This window comes from Diabrotica virgifera, chromosome 6, assembly GCF_917563875.1.
Source record: "Diabrotica virgifera virgifera chromosome 6, PGI_DIABVI_V3a".
NCBI lineage: Eukaryota > Metazoa > Arthropoda > Insecta > Coleoptera > Chrysomelidae > Diabrotica > Diabrotica virgifera.
The window spans coordinates 71,002,598-71,022,540 of NC_065448.1; the positions used below are offsets into that span (position 1 = coordinate 71,002,598).

The following is a 19,943-nucleotide window of genomic DNA, read 5'->3' on the forward strand; positions in this document are numbered from 1 at the left end:
TATAAGAAGAATATTATCGTTTTTCAGAAAAAGTTATGCGTTGCCTATATTTAAGAGGACAAAATTTGACATAACCTTGAACTAGATTTTCTCAAAAAAGGCTCCAAGGAATTTGTTTATTTTTTGATATATTTTTTACATCCTATCGGTAAATTGAATGACATTATTCAGATTTCTTAACTCCCCATATGAGGGGAGTTATGAATTTTCTATAAAAAATATTCGAGTGCCCGTAACTTCCTTTCTAATAGAAACTAAAATTTGAAATTTTGTAAACATATATGGTACTTTATTATATCTATTATCACAATAAATTTTACCCAAAATGTGGCTTCCGGTTGAACCGGAAATGAAAAAAATCTTAATTTTCTATGACATAATTTTATAATGACATAAAACACGTTGCTATAGCTCAAAAACTCGAAAAGTTACAGTAAATAGAAATGTTGCTAAAATCTTGTGTGTCCTGTCTAACGCGATCATAGCAGAGCATTATTATAGGGCAGTCAATGAGGGTATTTGGCTCCGAATTCCATCCTACCACATCGATGTACTTGATATTTTCACAGTAAGTAGGAAATAGCTCAAGAAACAAAAACTACCCTATATACTATGGCGCTTTTATCTTGGGGCGGTTCCCACCCCTTCAAGCGGGTGGAAAATTTGTTGGTCAAAATAAGCACGGAAGTGGCTAGAGAATCTATTTCTAAGCAAAAACTGGTCTATACATTTTCATTGAAAAATGACACCTTTCGGACGGTTTTTTGTGAATACCTTAAAAACTATGCATCGAACTAAACACACTATATAAAACATTTTTTAGATTATAAATAATAAAGAGATTCGTTCCTTCGTAAATGTTCTATTTATAATACAAAAAGAGATATGGTTGGTGAAAAGAGTTTGTTTTTTTGGTGCATGCTCAAATTTGTGTATTCAACTTGAAATAACAGAGGAACGGTAGGTTTTAGGTGTATACTGCTACCAACGCCTTTTGTAGTGTTTGAAAAGGCCTTTAAAACGGGCACCATTAAATGCCGCTTACAGTCATACTAAGCGAGATATGGCGCAAAAAATATATGACTAATGTACTTTAAGTAAAAATGAAACGTACATACATTTAACCCCTCATCCACCAGAATTTAAATGCATGGTTTTTCTTCTGCAATACCTTTTAATATAGTGATTTTTTTTACTTTCATTTCTACTTTCAAAAAGTTGAACGGGTTTAAAATGAATGGTTTTTGTAAAAAATGTGATCAAATTATAGAATGCATTTTTAAATTTTCTTAAATATCTTTCTTTTTCTCCATTTAATTCGAAAATAAAAATGTTCCACCCCCGAAAAGTGGTGGGAACCGCCCCCTTGATAAAAGCGCCATAGTATATAGGATAGACTTTGAATCAGGAGATTGGGCTACTCCCAAAATTTCATTAAAATCCATGCAGTAGGATAGAATTCGGAGGTAATATCGTGTTCTTAATCTCGCGCATTGACTGGCGTAATAGAAATAGAACGAAATGCAAATATTTTAAACTATTAATTTATTTTTTATTAATTAATTAAATAAAAAGTAAATAAAATTAAATAATAAAACAAAGTTTAATAAAACAATGCAAAAATATTGACAGTCGAGATATGAAATTTATATCTAGTATATATTGGAATCAAACTGCCAAGGTAAGAGTTGACAACCAGGACACCCAAGATATCAAAATACAGAGAGGAGTCCGTCAAGGTTGCGTGCTGTCTCCACTACTTTTCAATGTCTACAGTGAAGCGGTATTTCAAAAAGCGCTCTCAGATTCAATAGAAGGTATATCTATCAATGGAGAAGTTTTGAACAACTTACGTTTTGCAGACGATGCAGTAATAATAACGGATAACAACAATGATTTACAGAACTTAATGCAGCGCCTTAATGAACGCTGTCATGAGTAGGGACTGAAGATGAATTTAAAGAAAATTAAATGCATGATAATAACTAAATCAGCACAGGCAAACATCCAATTATTTATTAAAGATACTGTGATTGACAGTGTGGATAACTACAGATACTTAGGAACATGGATAACATCAAATGTAGACCAAACTAAAGAAATTAGGACACGTATTGAAACAGCACGTGCATCATTCATTAAACTTAAAAAGTTTCTTTGTTGTCGGGATATAAGGTTAAAACTACGCCTAAGGATGCTTTGGTGTTACGTGTTCTTTACTCTTCTTTATGGCTTGGAAGCGTGGACATTGAAACAAGTCAATTTGAATAAGTTGGCCGCCTCTGAATTTTGGTGTTACAGAAGAATCCTACGAATATCATGGATTCAAAGAATGTCGAACGTGGAAGTAACTAGAAGGATAGAAAATCAACCGGAAATAATACTAACTATCAAAAGACGAAAACTTGAGTACTTGGGATATGTGAGGGCAAAAATACTCATTATTACAACTTATTATGCAAGGTAAAATCCGAGGAAAGCGAAATGTGGGAAGACGAAGAACATCTTGGCTTAAGAACTTACGAGAATGGTTCGAATGCAGTAGTGCAGAGCTATTTATAGCGGTAGTCAACAGGGTCCGCATTGCCATGATGATTTCCAACCTTCGATAAAAGATGGAACTTAAAGAAGAAGAACAGATAGCTGGAGTATTTCGGACATGTAATGAGAGGTACCAAATATAGGTTGATACAAAATATCATGCAAGGAAAAATAGCAGGCAAACGCAGTCCAGGACGAAGAAGAACCTCATGATTGAAGAACTTGCGAGATTGGTATGGTGTTGATGCAAGCATGCTATTTAGGGTGGCAGTGAATAAAATTAAGATAGCTATGATGTTAACTAACGTTCTGAAAGGACATGGTACATAAAGAAGAAGAAGTGGTTGAACCTTATTCTCCATATACCATTGTCGCAATTGGTCCCAATATCCTCCTTAATATCTTTCTTTCAAAAGTATGAATAAGGTTTATTTTCTTTTAAGTCACGATCCACGTTTCTACACCATATGTTGCTATTGGCCGTATTATATGATGGTTTTACATATTTTAAACTTTACTTTCCTATGGATGTCTTTGGATCCAATCACTGCTACAGAGAGAAGTATGCTTTATTAGCAAATTATCCGTTTTCGTATTTCTACTTCCTCGCTGCCATTTTCAGTTGTCTGTACACCCAAGTATGTGAGCTGTTCTACTACTTCTATTTTAGCGTCATCTATTGTAAAATTCTGCAAGTTTCGTTAGTTCCTTGCTTATATTAGGGCTTTAGTGGTATCTACGTTGACGACCATTTCTTTCGCATTTTCTTCAAGCTCCACATATAGTTTTTTGACGTCTCTTGCAGTTCTTCCCATCAAATTTACCTCATCTGCGTAAGTACATTGCAATCTGCATAGACTAATTTAAACAGTAAATTTTTTGGGTTTACGGGCATTTTTCTGATGACATATTCCATACATACAGAGTGAGTTTTATGTATGGAAACACTCAATTATCTCGAAAACGGATTGCACGATTTTTATAGATTTTGGTAGGTAGGGGTTTTCTAATGCGTTCGATATTATAGTGCTAATTACATTGTTGTCAGATCTTCTGTTTTTCTGCAAATCTAATGAACTTTCTTATTTCAAATAGAACATCCTATATATTTTTTGCGTTTTGAAGTCCTTAAGAAATGCTAATTATTTTTCATATTATATTTCCTATATCTAAAAGCCATAATTTCGGAGGTATTGCTACATTTATTTAAAAAAAAAATTTTTTAATTTAAACAAATTATAAAAATCAATTTTCTCGGCCCAGATGGATAGTATTTTAGGTTCTCTGGATCATTGGGAACAAAAAAAGTTTTTTGTAATTTTCCTCTAAAGTTAATCGTTTTCGAGTAATCAACAATTTAAAACTGAAAAAAATCGAATAATGATTTTTAAGATTTTTTACGATTTTTAAGGTTCTAAAACAAAAGTAAAAAATATAATTTTTGAAATTATAAAGTACCTAAATTCAAGCGCAACTCTTCTGATAGCTTGCCACAAGATTTTTTGTCTCTTTTTATTCTAAAACATTGATTTTTAATTTTTAATGAAGTGCATACGAGAGGACGGGCGATCGGGCTGCATTAACATTTAAAATTACAATGTTTTAAAATGAAACAATCTTAAATTACTTATCGGTATCTGATAAAATAAGGCTTGAGGTTGAATTTGGGTACTTCGCAGTTTCAAAAATAAAAGTGTTTATTTGTGTTCTTGAACCTTGAAAATCGTCATTATTCGATTTTTTTCAGTTTTAAATTGTTTATAACTCGGAAAAGATTAATTTTAGAGAAAAATTATAAAAGATCTTTTTTGTTCCCCATGATCCAAACTTCCTAAAATAGTGTTTACCCGGGTCAAAAAAATGTATTTTTATAATTTGTTTAATTTTTTTTTTAAATAAATGTAGCAATAACTCCGAAATTATGGTATTTAGGTATAGGGAATATAACATCAAAAATTATCAGTATTTTTTAGGGACTTCAAAACACAAAAAATATACAGGGTGTTCCATTTGAAATAAGAAATTTCATTAGATTTCCAGAAAAACGGAAAATATGACAACAATGTAATTAGCACTATAATGTCGGCCGCATTAGAAAATCCATACCTACCAAAATCTATAAAAATCGTGTAAGACGTTTTTGAGATAATTGAGTGTTTCCATACATAAAACTCACTCTGTATATTAGACAGAGTTGGTGCCAGCCCATCTCCCAGTTTTAGCCCTTTAGTTATCTGGAAGGGATCTGTCAATTCATTTTGAACTTATACTTGCGCTTCTGTGTGAGTCATGGTGGCTTGAAATAACTTTACCTGCATAATTACATATATGTATATATTTTATGAGTCTAAGAGCTGGGAGCGGATTTTGTGCGTAATAATATGAAAAAACTATACGGGGATATATTGAATTAGTTGTGTACATGACTTTCCCCAACGCCCGGAAACCAGAGTGGGGGACAAGGGTAGTTATAAGGGGTCAAAGTCGCGGTTTTTATTATTTTTTTGTTACGTACATGATCCAGATAGTGCACCAAAATTTGGGAATAAGTAGGTCATGACGCAACTTCTTCTTCTGCTTATGCAATCCACTAATGGATGTTCGCGATCACGTTTGACCATTTTTCTCTATCCCTTGCAGTATGTATTAGGTCTCCTATGTTTTTTAGTCCTGTCCATTGTTTGACATTACGGAGCCATGACATTTTCTTCCTGCCCACTCCTCTTCTTCCTTCGATCTTTCCTTCAATTAAGGTTTGCAGAAACTGATATCTTTCATTTCTAATTATGTGTCCCAGGTATGCCGCTTTTCTCTGTTTAATTGTGCACATCAGTTGTCGTTCTGTACCAATTCTTCTCAGGATTTCTTCATTTGTTATTCTTGCGGTCCAGGGAACTTTAAGGATTCGTCGATAGATCCACATCTCAAATGCCTCTTGCTTATTCATTGTGTTTATTTTTAAAGTCCATCCTTCCATGCCATATAGGAGCACCGACCATATATAGCATTTTGTGAAGCTTAATCTTAGGTTTAGGTCAAAGTCAGAGTTCGTAAAGACGTTTCTGAATTTCATGAATGCACTTCTGGCTCTTTCTATCCGACATTTAATTTCCATATCCGACATCCAGTCTTCACATAGCCAGGTTCCCAGGTACTTAAACTTTCTTACGCGCTCTACATCTTGGTTGTTATATGCTAGTCTTGCATTTTGATGTTGACATAATTGACGGCTGATTATAAGGAACTTTGTCTTTTTTATGTTGATGCTAAGTCCCATCTTCTCGCTATGCTCTCCAATTTTATTAAGAAGGTTTTGGAGGTCTTCTATATTGTCTGCTATTAAGACCGACTCATCCGCATATCGTATATTATTGACCCAGGTACCATTCACTTTGATGCCGCTTTCGCATTCCTCAAGAGCTTCCTGGAAGATACTTTCTGAATATAGATTGAACAGTAGTGGGGAGAGAATGCATCCCTGTCTTACACCTCTGAGAATTTTTTGAGCTTGCGTTGTTTCATTGTCTACCTTGACGACAGCTGTTTGATTCCAGTAAAGAGCCTCTATGCAACGAATGTCTTTTTGATCTATGTCGAGTTGTTTCAGTATATGTACGAGTTTATGATGTTGTACTCGATCGAAGGCTTTTTCATAATGTATAAAGCACATCATTACATCTTTCCTTTGATCGTAGCAGTTCTGAGCTAGCACTTGGGTTGCAACTAGTGCTTCCCTGGTACCCAGGCCTTTTCGAAATCCAAATTGTGAGCAACCAATAACCTTATCGCATTTTGTGGAGATTCTGTAGTGAAGAACTTTGAGGAATATTTTTAAAGAATGGCTCATCAGACTTATCAGTCGGTGCTCTTGACACTTTGTTGCGTTGTTCTTTTTTGGCAAAGGGATAAAGGTAGATACAAGCCATTGGACAGGGAATTTTCCTTTTTTATAGATTTGGTTGAAAAATCTTTGGAGTATCGTAATTCCCTCTTCATCTAACAATCTGAGTAACTCAACAGGAATTTTATCAGGTCCAACTGCTTTCCCGTCTTTCGAGGTATTTATTGTTCTAGTAATTTCTTCAATTGTGATCTCGGGACCAGATAGGTTGTTAATATCTATCACTTGTTCCTGAACGACTTCTATCTCAGGCCTCTCGTCTGCAAAGAGATTTTTGATGTATTTTTCCCATATGAGTTTCCTCTCTCTATCACCTTGTGCCATTTTTCCTTGTTCATTTTCTAAGTTAGAAAATTTCTTTTTTCTGTATATTCCAGCTACCTCCTTTAGTTTCTTATGTAGGTTGTGGTCATCATGTAGTTTTTGTAACTGTTCCATTTCCTCACACTGTTTCTTTAGCCACTTATTTTTTGCCGTTCTTATCTCTCTTCTTATGCGTTGTTGTTGTTCTCGATATTTGTCTCGGTTCCCTTGGTTTTTATGTTTTCTTCTTTCTTCGAACATTGCCAGGATTTCGTCAGTCATCCAACTTTTCTTTTGTAGTTTTTGTTTATAACCTAATTCTTTTTTAACTGTATCCGTCATTGTTTCCTCTATGGCTCTCCATGTGTTATCCAAATTAACTTCTCTTTCTAGTTCTACTTTTGTATTCTTTGTTAGTTCTTTGTTTAATTTCATACTAATTCTCTTCTGGTATTCTCATCTTTAAGTTTAGCATAGTCTATTGTTGGTTCTGGTTTAGGTCTCCTCATATTAGTGATTTTTATTTTTATTTCTGCTAAGAGAAGGACATGGTCTGATGGAACATCGGCGCCAGGGTATGTACAAGTTCTAGTTATTGATGATCCAAATCTTTTGTTAACCATTATGTAATCGATCTGGTTTCGAACTATACTCTCAGGGCGGTCCGCTGGGGCTTTCCATGTATATAATCGTCTAGGTGGTAGCTTGAACCCGGTATTAGATATTTTCATATCTTCCTCTTGGCAAAATTGATATAGTCGTTCGCCTCGGTCATTTCTCTCTCCCAGGCCGTACGGGCCTATTAAATCGTCGTCTCTGCCTCTCACTATCTTGGCATTAAAGTCGCCCATTATGAGGTTTACTTCATGTCTCTTCACGTTACTAAGCAGTTGTTTAAGTTCTGCGTAGAACATTTCTATATCTTCTTCTGTTGAGTCCGATGTTGGGGCATAAACCTGAATTATGTTGATATTGACTGGACTGGCTTTCAGTTTGAGTAAGGCCATACGGTCTGAGAGTGGGAAGAACTGTATTACCGATGCAGATAATTTGCTCGTGATTATTATACCTACTCCCTTTCTGTGGTTTTTATCCTGGTTTCCAGAATAGTACATGACTGCCCCTTCGACAGCATACCTTCCTACATCTGGCCACCATGTTTTTGCTATCCCCAAGACATCTATCTTCAATCTCTTTACTTCTTGGATTACGTTAGTCAGCTTCCCAGCTTCATACAAACTTTGCACGTTCCATGTTCCGATCTTCATTTTACTTCGTAAGTTCAATTGGGTTAGGCTTTTATCATTTAACTGCGTTCCCCCCGGAGATCCGATTGGGGAACTGTTTATAACTCCGGAAATTTTATAATTAAATGACGTCATTGTGATTCTCTTGGGATAATAAGTAATGAAGGTGGTATCCCGTTGCCTTCCTTCATGCCATTTCTTGGCTTGAGTTTCGGCCGCCCACTCTGGGTCAGACGCCGTTTGTAACCGCCCACTCTGGGTACAGACGTTACAGTTTCACCATATCTGGTTACCCTCACTTAGTTTAGCCTGCAGACCAATGCAGTTGCCCGGGGTGTGGCACGTGGAACCATAAGTGAGAGTTAGGTGTCTTGCGAGGACCAGTTATCAAGAACCATCTCCTGTCTATGACACTCGATGTGGTCGTTCCGATAAAAGGTACTACCTCTGCAACACAATCCTACACCCCACTTATGACGCAACTACATAAGTAAAATCTCTATAGGGGCGAAACGCTGCGTGGCCGACAAAGCGGTGGGGGTATGGGTGAATATAAAACATATAAGGGGTTTTTTGCGACATTCGTGATTGATATAGTGCACCAAGATTCGGAAATAAGTAGACCATGACATAACTAAGTAAAATCTCTAGAGACGAAAACCGGAGTAGCGACACGGGGGTAGTTATAAGGGGTCAAAGTCGCGGTTTTTATTTTTTTTGTGTCGCTCATGATCGAGATATTGCACCAAAATTTGGGAATAAGTAGGCCATGACGTAACTAAGTAAAATCTCCAGGGGTGGAACGCTGCGTGGCCGACAAAGGGGTAGGGTAGGGGTAAGTATAAAAAATATAAGGGGTTTTTTTGCGACGTTCGTGATTGATATAGTGCACCAAAATTTGGGAATAAGTAGAGGGTAGTTATGTAGCGTGAAAGTCAAGGTTTTTATTATTTTTTTTTTGTGACGCTCATGATGGAGATTGCACCAAAATTTTAGATTAAGTAGGTCATGACGTAACTAAGTAAAATCTCCAGGGGCGGAATGCTGCTTGGGGTACAAAGGAGTGGTAGGCAGGGGTGAATATAAAAATATAAGGGGTTTATTGTGACGTTCGTGATCGAGATAGTGCACCAAAATTTGGGAATAAGTAGATCATGACATTACTAAGTACAAACTCCAGAGGCGGAACGCTGCCTGGGGGACAAATGTTGTGCTGCGTCACAAAAAAAATAATGCAAACTACGACTTTGACCCCTTAAAACTACCCTCATCCCCCACTCTGGTTTCCACTCCTGGAGAATTTGCTTAGTTACATCATGATATATTTACTCCCAAATTTTGGTTCACTACCTCGATCACGAACGTCACAACAAAACCCTTAAAATGTTTATATTCACCCCTGCCCCCGGCCCTTTGTCGGCCACGCAGCGTTCCGCCCCTGGAGATTTTACTTATTTACGTCATGGCCTACTTATTCCCAAATGTTGGTGCACTATCTCGATCATGAGCGTCACAAAAAATAATAATAGAAACCGCGACTTTGACCCCCTTATAACTATCCTCGTCCCCCACTCTGGTTTCCGGCTCTGGGGATTTTACTTAGTTATGTCATGGTATACTTATTCCCAAATTTTGGTGTACTATCTCAATCACGAACGTCGTAAAAAATCCCTCATATTTTTTATATATACACCCCTGCCCACCCCTTTGTCGGCCACGCAGCGTACCACCCCTGTAGATTTATTTAGTTATGTCATGACCTACTTATTGCCAAATTTTGGTGAACTCGATCATGAGCGTCACAAAAAAATCAGATCAAAAAAGATCAGAGCGTCCACTCTGGTTTCCGGTTCTGGGGATTTTACTTAGTAATAATAATAATAATAATAATATGTTTAGACAAACAACACTAATTGATGTGGCGATACCTAACAACAATAATCTACGTAGTAAATTTACTGAAAAGATCGCCAAGTACAGAGATCTGGAAATTCAAATACGAAGGCAATGGAGAATGCAAAGTACCCAGACGATACCGATTATTATGTCTACTACTGGAGTCATTCCGAAGACCCTCCTCGAAAGCATAAAAAAGCTAGGTCTAAATGAACACCTTTATAAGACCATGCAGAAAGCTGTACTACTCGCAACGGCCAGATGCGTACGAAAATATCTGGGAGAAACTCCAGCATACCAAGTCACCTAGGGCTCGATAACACGGAAAGAGTCCCACCAGAGCTCAATCCTTTTGATACCGTAGGTATCTGGGATGAGTCAATTTTCCCCTTAGAGGGAGTGTGAGCCGTATGGCTAAATCTGGATAATATGTTTTATTTGCAGAATGATATGTAACAATACATTATAATACTTACATATTAAATTCAATATATTTCTGCAAAAAAGAGATGACAAACAGCTAGGCTGATACAATGAAGTGTCATCCCTTTATTACTATAAACAAAAACAAATGATATATGACATTAAAAAAAATACAAAGAAAAAGAATTGCTATTTACTTTCTTGTAAAATACTTTTGTACTTAGTCTTAAACGTACTTATTGGTAGATATTTTAGATGTTGGGGTACTTGGTTATATATTTTAAAAATCATATATGTGAATGATCCTTGAAATTTAGTAGTTCGGTGAGCAGGTGGTGATATTTGGCCTCTGAAACGAGTATGTATGTTGTGCACATCACTGCGAAACGTAATTTTATTGTATAAATATGGTGGAGACTTATATAATATTATTTTATGATACAATGTGGTCAAATGTAACTCTCTTCTACTCTTCATATTTAACCATTTCGCTTCAATCAGTTTATGGCTAATTCTTTCGAATTTTCTGATACCGTAGATGTACCGGAGACAAGAGTTTTGAGCCCTTTGAATACGTGTTGTTTCTATATTGTCAAGGCACGGACCATATACTGTATCACAATAATTAAAGTGACTGAGAACCATTGTATCACACAATAAAATTTTTGTCTTTTGATCTAAAATGTGACGATGCGGAAAAAGCATTTTTAGATTGGTATAAGCCCGTTTAATGCACTTATTCACATGACTGCCAAATTTGAGATCTGTATCTAATTCTAAACCTAAATTTCGTGCCACATTAACAGATAATACTTCAACACCATCAATTGAGACTGATAGTTGCTCTGAAATGACGTCTTTGTTTTTTCCGAACACTAACATTTGAGTTTTAGTGGGATTTATGATTAACTGATGTCTTTTTGAAAAGTTTACGAGTTTTGACAATTCTGTATTAATACGTTCATTTGTGATAATACTCCTCGAACTCGGTTACACTAATTTTTATCTGAGTATCATCTGCATAAATATAAGCTTTACAATTTTCTAAAACAGTAGATACGTTACTTGCATATAGACAAAATAAAACCGATCCCAAAACTGAACCTTGGGGCACACCACAAAATATATTTTTTTTTATTAGATATTCCCGAACTTGTTTCCACAAACTGAGATCTGTTAGTAAGATAATGTTTAATAAATTTAATAGCATTTGGAGAGAACCCTACATAATGCAAAATATTGAATAATAACTGATGATTTATTGTATCAAAAGCTTTTGTATAATCCACAAGTATTAGTATACTAGAATTTCCCTTATCTATGTCTCGAAGTATGTCATCGGTAACTTCCAATAGCGCTGTTGCACAGCTGTAGCCCCGCCTAAAGCCTGACTGACTAGTTGGTAAAATATCATATTGACTTGTATGTTGTTCAATTTGATTTTTTATTATTTTTTCTAAAACTTTCGACAACACAGATAAAATGGAAATAGGTCTGAGTTCACTCATACTAGTTATGTTGGATTTCTTAGGCAAAGGAAAAACTTTTGATATTTTCCATTCATCGGGAAAAACTGATAATTCAATACAGATATAGACAATATTAGTTATGAATGGTAAAATGTATGGGCAACATAGCAAAAGCATGTCAATTTGTAATTCGTCGACTCCCACTGCTTTAGTTTTAATTTCTAGTAAATATTTATATACAGTATTTGTATTAACTGTGATGAAATTCAATAATTCATTGAAATTTGTCTTTAAATTATTATTATAGAAAAGTAATAAGTTCTGATCTGGCTCAGTCATATTACCAGTTACTAAAAGAAAATGATTATTTATATTATTAGGATTATCTAAATTTTGCGGTATTTCTCTATTTGCCGCAACTTTCTGATTTGTTGCCACATTTGTTTACGATTTTTACCATAAGTATTCAAACAAAAATTAAAATACCCCCTTTTTTCGTTTCTTATTGCAACAGTAGCGAAATTTTTCAAATCTTTGTAATACTGGTAATGAGCTGGACGTTTTGTTGTTCGGTATTTAGAAAGAGCTTTATCTCTCAGCTTTATCAATAGTTTTATGTTATCTGTAAGCCATGGAGGATTTATTTTTTTGTTTTTTCTTTTTCTAATAGGAGCTAATGTATCAAAAATATTTACCATTAACTGATTAAAAAGTGAAACTTTATCATTAATATTTTCTAACCGAAATATTTCTTCGAAAGGAGACGAATATAAAAAATCTTCCAATAAATTTTTATCTATGTTAGTTAAATTTCTTGTATATATAACATTTTCTTTATTACTGATATCAAAATTTAATGCACAAAATACTAACTGATGATCAGAAGTAATAAATAGTTCTTTATTACCATGAATGTAAGAATCGTTTTGATTTGAAATTAAAATGACATCAATAAGTGATTCACCAGTAGCTGTGATTCGAGTAGGTTCATTAATTATTTGTTGTAGATTAAATATTTCTGTAATGTTAATAAACTTTGTTACGTTATTGCAGGACGGCCCCTTTAACATGTCAATATTTATGTCCCCTCCACAAATTATTTCATCAAACTGTGTGAAAATTTCAGCTAAATTTTCTTCAAAGTCGCTTAAAAAAATCATTTATATTTTTATCCGGGGGTCTATATATATTTCCAAATGCGTATTTTGTATTATGTAATTTGAAACTAATCCACATTTGTTCAACAGAATCTGTATTAGTAAAATCACAAAGAATATTATAATTAAGTGAAGATCGAATGTATATTGCAGTTCCTCCCCCTCTTGTAATTCGGTCATTTCTTATAAGATTGAATCCGTCAATGTGCACAAAATGATCAGTAATATTCTGATTAAACCAAGTTTCCCCAATACCTATTACATCATATTCCTCTCTTAAAACATAAGATTTAAATTCGTTAAATTTATTACATAATGAATTAGCGTTAAAGAAAGCAAAAGAAAATTTTTTCATAAAAGTACCTGATATCTAAAATAACAACACAAAAAAAAACTGTATGAAATCTATTAAATATAACAAATAAAATGAACGCTGCTCCTGACAAAATACCCATCATAGTTCCTAAATAAATAAATAACTAGTATTGAAAAAGAAATATAATAAATACAATGATAATACGCAGAACTTTCGTTCCAGTTAAAATAACGAGCATAAAATAAACCCATATATTTTTTATCACTAATAAAACACAAAACCCATTAAGAATAATTGATTCATGTTTAAAACAAATTTATATTGAAACTAAAACTAGTAGTAGTACCTGTTCGATAAAGGAATTATTAACATTTAAAATTAGTTGAATGAATGATCAGAAAGACACTTTTTTATATTATTAATTAACGCATAAACTCTTCCATCCAATGTCCAAACTCGATGTTTCCCGTATTTCTCCATAGCCGCCCTCAAAATCTTACTAGCAGTAGTGGTTAAATCTTCTTTAATACTTATTCCGGAACTTTTCAACATTTTTTTCCTATCAAAAACACTTCTTCTAAATTTATATGACAAAAACCGTAGGAGAATTGGTCGAGGATTGGTACTGTTTTTATCAGAAAATTTACCTATTCTAAAACAGATATCTACGTCACTTTGGGTTAGGTTTACTGATAATTTATCATTTAAAAATTTTACCACTGTGTCTTCTAAAGATTTTCCCACTTGGTTTTTTTCTTCCATACCAAAAAGTAGTAAATTATTAAGTTTATAGCGCTGTTCGATCAAATTTTGATTCATGGATATGGTATTTATTTTCTCCCTATTCTCAATAACTTGCCCAATTAATGAGTCCAGACTGACTTTGAATTGTGTAAACTTAACATCTATTTCGTTCATAATAAAATTAGACTGTTGTTTACAAATTTTCGTTAACAGTTCTTCACTCAACATTCCAGCTTGAGTCGTCTGTGGAGTTTGTTTCGTTTGCCTTGTATCCGGCATCTTTGACAACGACTTGATCGAAAAGGAAGAACTAGTCGATTTAGTTTATAATAAAAGATATCAAATTTTACCTTGTTGTTGGAGTTTTCCAAAATTTGGGTACACTTTTAACAAGTACTACCATCAAGTTGTCATGGCCTACTTATTCCCAAATTTTGGTGCACTATCTCAATCACGAACGTCGCGAAAAACCCCTTATATTTTTTATATTCACCCCTACCCCCACCCCTTTGTAGGCCAGGCAGCGTTCCACCCCTGGAGATTTTACTTAACTACGTCATGAGCTACTTATTCCCAAATTTTGGTGCACTATCTCGATCGTGAGCATTACAAAAAAAAATAATAAAAATCGCAACTTTGACCCCTCACAACTACGCTCGTCCCTCCTGGTTTCCGGCCATTGGGGAAAGTCATGTACACAACTAATTCAACATATCCCCGTATAGTTTTTCCATATTACTTATGACGCACAAAGTCCGCTTCTATCTCTCCGACTATATCTCTATGGTATATAGAGATTTGGTAGATATGTCGTTCTCTCAGGCTTTAGCTAATATTTGTTTCACGTTTAATAGCTGGTAAATAGTAGACGGTCCTTGTCTGAATCCTGCCTGGTCTTCTCCTATGATTTATTCAGTGAAGTGGCTTAATCTCCGGTTTCTGATCCACGTAAACACCTTATACCTTACACAGAGTAAGGATATACCTCTATGTATATTTAACTAGTATAAAAATATTTTTAATTTTTAGGCATGCGAAATAATCAGTGTGTTTACCCTCGTGGAAAAGTCATAGGGGGCACAACCACCATGAATTCAGCAGTATATGCTAGAGGCGCTCATACAGATTACAAGAACTGGGAAGCAATGGGTAACCAAGGATGGGCATTTAAACATGTATTTCCGTATTTCAAAAAATCGGAAAGTTGTTCTTTTAAATCGTGTGATCCACATTATCATGGAACGACTGGACCCTTATCTGTTAACCAAACAAGTCCTCCTTCAATTATAGCAAACGCGTTTGTCAATGCTAATCGAGAAAAAGGTTTGAATTTGGTGGATTATAATGGAAAGCAGCAAATAGGGGTATCTAGAATACAATCTACTATTAAATATAATATACACCACAATTCCGAACACGCTTTTTTAGACTACGTCAAATCCAGAAAAAATCTGAAAATAATGTTAAATGCAGCAGTTAATAAAATATTACTAAAAAGTCATATAGCAACTGGTGTAACTTTTGTTAAAGATGGAGCAGTATATACAGCTAAGGCCAGAAAAGAAGTTATTTTGTCTGCTGGTGCAATAAATAGTCCACAACTCTTACTCTTATCTGGTCTAGGTCCGAAAGAGGAATTAAAAAAATTATCTATTCCAGTAGTGGCTCATTTACCTGCTGTTGGAAAAAATCTACAAGACCATCCTCTTTTGTTTAATATATATTTTAGGACAAATCTTACTGCGCAGAATCGTACGTTAAAAGAAAACTTGGCGCGTTATCTGAAAGATGAAACCCCTTATACCAATGCTGCTAATTTGGAACATATTGCCTTTATTAACGTTGGTAATATCTCTAGCGGATCCGCTGATATACAATATCTAACTTCTCCTCCACCATTTGGTGTACCATCCAATCCTGTTAGATCATTAAACTTTAAATATACCTATGCACATGCTTATAAAAGTTATAATCCATTAACTGACCTTTCGGTTTTTATGTCATTATTGAAACCAAAATCAAGAGGCCAAGTAACCTTGAAAAGCAACAATATTGTCGACTTTCCCATTATCGATTTAAACTTTTTTTCCGATGTTAACGGGACAGATATCGAAACAATGTATAAAGGTATTCAGTACATTTTAAGTCTTACAAAAACAGAAGCATTCAAAAGAATTAATGCTACTCTTATAAGTGAACATCCAAGCTGCAATCAATTTAAGGGACAGGAAAGAAAATATTGGTACTGCGCTTTAAAATATATGACTGCAACTGAGTACCATCCCTCATGTACTACAAGAATGGGGACTTCTAGAAGAGACTCTGTGGTCAATAAGGACTGCATGGTTCATAGTTTTACAAATCTGAGGGTGGTTGATGCGGGTGTTATGCCAGAGATAACAAGAAGCAGTATTGCGGCTGCTATTTATATGATTGCAGAGAAAATATCCGACGAAATTAAACGTAACCATGGCAAACTACATTAGTTTTAAATTATACTTTTATTGTGTTTATAAATAAAATCTAAATATATAAAAAATATTTTTATTTGTACAAATTTAATATTTTATAATCCACTTAACATCTAACATCCTAATACCCACATATTTAGCTCTTCCTAAAAAACAAAAAGCAAGAAATTATAAAGACCATCGGACTGTATCCATAATGAGTCATGCAGCTAAGATTTTTATGCGAATAATTTATAACCGAATTCAAAATAAGCGAGAAGAATATCTGAGTCGTTCTGAATATGGTTTTAGAAAAGGTACAGGCACCATAGAAGCAATTATGGGATTAACACTGATGGCAGAAAGGTATCTTGAGATACAAAATGGCTATATATATGCTTTGTCGATTAAAGGAAGGCCTTCTACCGCATCCGACACGAAAAATTGATGGAGGTGCTCAAGTAAGTAGGGTTCTAAGGACACGATATAGCTATCATAAGCAATACAAACTCGAACCACACGGAACGAACAGACAACAGAAACACCAATTACATAAACATAGAACGAGGAGTGCGTCAAGCGTGCGTTTTCTACCCTCTATTATTAAATATATATGCCGAACATAGAGCTTCTCTTAAAGATCGCCCTGAAGGTGCCAGGGTCAATAGAATTAGTAATAATAATATAAGAAATGCCGATAATACCGTATTATTAGCGGAAACAGAAGACTCACTTAAAATATTGATGAACATATTATCATAAGAAAATCACAGGCTGCTCTTGGACATTAACTTTTCCAAAATCAAAATCATGGTATTCCACAAGAACTCCCACGAACAAATTACACCCAATATACAAATAAATGGTATCATCCTTCAGAGTTACCAAAGCTTTATAAACCTGGGCAGAGACCTAAATAGTCAGCTAGATCACTCAAAATAAATTAGAAGACGCATTGAAATAGTAAGGTCTGGTTTGGTGAACATGTATAAAATGCTCTGTAACCCCAAGCTATCAGTCACAATAAGATTGAGAACACTAAAGTGTTACCTATGTGTGGTCTCTATTACTATATGGCTGTGAGACCTGGACATTAAAACAGTATGACGTCTACAAACTGAATTCATTTGAAATGTGGATGTACAGCCGAATGCTAAGAATAAGCTGGACCAGCAGAACTATGAATAAAGAAGTACTGAAAATAATGAACACACGTCCTCTTCTAATCAATGCAATCAAAATTTGAATAACGTCATATCCAGGACACATAATGCGCCATAGAGAATTTGAGCATCTCCAGGTAATACTAGAAGTCAAAATCGAAGGTAAAAGGGGTATAGGAAGAAAGAAAAAATCCTGACTCCGAAACACCAGAGATTAGACCCACACAACAGGGAATTACTTAATTACTCAAGCCCAGAACAGAGAGAAATTTGCTATATTGATGGTCAACCTCCATAGAGAATAAAATTTTCTCCAAATCCTTCTATTATACTCTGGTCATCTAGTTTTATTTATTTTCTTAAAGTCCATCAGTGCATCGTGCTGGTGACTGCCTTTGTTTATCCTCTAGTGTTTGTCCTTCATTATACATAATACACTCTTACAATACAATCTGTCAATAGACTGTCAATTCGTTCAACAATGTCAGTTATCCTAGTTCTTTTTCCTCTATCAAAGAGACAAAGTGAATTTTGTGCATCGATTTATCGCTATGGGTGAGATTAAAGAATGGTGTGAACCTGGTTCCTCGGCTCCAAAACAAGTGCGTTTCCATAAATCGACCAAGGAGGTGTTTGATGGGCATGTTTTTTGTGATGCGAAATGAATTTTGTTTATGAATTAATTAAAAGCTAATTATATATCTAATAAAAAGAATGAGAGTAGAAAAAATTATTTATACAATTAATAATAGTTACCTGTGTTAGAATAAGCTGTCCATAATAACAAGTTAAAAACAATACTGCTACCCATCCAGCTAAATGCAGAAAATATCTTAATTTATCTGATGCGTTTTCTTCAAAGACCATTTGAAAGCACAAAACTCCCATTATGAGAGAGGTAAGCGACACATGAACTATAAGTAAAAGATCGAAGTGTCCAAATACTTCTTTGGTGTATCTTAAAAATATAGATTACTATTAGTCGGTTATTCGGTTGCTAAAAAATTACAAAGGTGAAAAGAAAGGTGAAATACTAATTCACCCCTTTGATAAAATACTTTTAGAGGAGATTTCCTGCATAGCAGCTCGTCAGTTCTCTATAGGCTATTGATTATGTATTTTAGAAAGGAACTACTACGTGAACGGGGTTTTATTGTTTTTATTGTTTCATATAGTCAATGGACCTCTCAGTATGAAAAAACCGCGGAGTGCTACCATTTAAAGGGATGCGTTTTTAAGAAAGGGGTGAAACAGTCCCAAGGCACAGGGCGAATTAGGGTGAGATCTATGCACATTTGGTGCAAACAGGTCTGCATGAAAATTGTTCCAGGTTAAATTTTTTTATCAAATTATCATATTTTAAAGTCAAAAATATTTTTTTTACAAAAATATATTCAAAAGAAAAGCAAGAAAAACACGAAAGATAGCAATTTGGTTTTTGCCCCATAACTTTTTTCGATAGGGATATAAGTATAGGTATTGCTTCAGAAAAAAATACTTCCATCCTTTTTCTTTATAATGACGTTAGGTATAAGTTCCTATAATTTATAGTTTCCACATTATGATTTTTGAAATTTCGCCACTCACAGCGATTTTGGAACTTTTTCCTTGTTACTTCTCAAACATTGTTCTGTAACTTTTTTCAACACTGCTTTAGGTTTATGCAGTATTCATTTAATAGGAATAAAAGTCAATTATCTTTAAAATAGTCTATCGTAAAAGGCTGTATGCCTATTGTTAAGCAAGGTATGGTTTTTCAAAGTTGTATACTTTTAATGATTTTTGATATATTTTACGATTATTTTTAAATTTCTAATTTTTTTATTGTACAGGGTGTTTGGTAAAGAATGGGCCATAGCTTAACCTTAGATTCCTGAGCTTAAAATAGGTCGATTAAAGCTAACTTACCTTAGTACAAAAGTTGATAATAACCGAAATACAGGGTGTCAAAGTAAAACTTTTTATTTATTTTTGAGTATTTCCTGACAGGCATGGGACAACATTGGTAAGTGGTGCTAGTATTCTACAATCTACTAAATTATGTTAAGCAAACGTTTCTAGCTACTACCATAGGCGTACGACGGGGGAATATGAATAGATGACCCTTCCCAAATTCCCAAAGTAATGTTAAATTCGTCAAAAATACCCAAAACACTGTGAGCAATTTCCTGGTAGCACTAAGAGGTAAACTAGAGAAAGCCCAACTACTATACACGTACCAAAGGTACAAGGACTATTATTGAGTAGACATAAGGCTATAGATAAGACAAAAGGTATAAAGCCCTTTATCGAGGATACAATATACCACTATACAGGGTGTAACAAAAATACGG

The 19,943-nt window shown here is 34.5% G+C and overlaps 2 protein-coding genes across 2 annotated transcripts in view; one reads left to right on the forward strand and one right to left on the reverse strand.

Annotated features, from left to right (window-relative positions):
* The window catches only part of LOC126887518 (glucose dehydrogenase [FAD, quinone]-like), a 60,817-nt gene extending 44,281 nt beyond the window's left edge, over window positions 1-16,536 (forward strand). Inside the window, exon 3 of the mRNA XM_050655146.1 lies at window positions 15,027-16,536. Coding sequence (XP_050511103.1) covers window positions 15,027-16,483 — 1,457 coding nt within the window. The 3' untranslated portion in view covers window positions 16,484-16,536. The remainder of the gene's footprint in view (window positions 1-15,026) is intronic.
* The window catches only part of LOC126886089 (odorant receptor 67c-like), a 155,840-nt gene that overhangs the window by 95,233 nt on the left and 40,664 nt on the right, over window positions 1-19,943 (reverse strand). Inside the window, exon 4 of the mRNA XM_050652932.1 lies at window positions 18,367-18,568. Within this exon, the coding sequence (XP_050508889.1) occupies window positions 18,367-18,568 (202 nt within the window). The remainder of the gene's footprint in view (window positions 1-18,366; window positions 18,569-19,943) is intronic.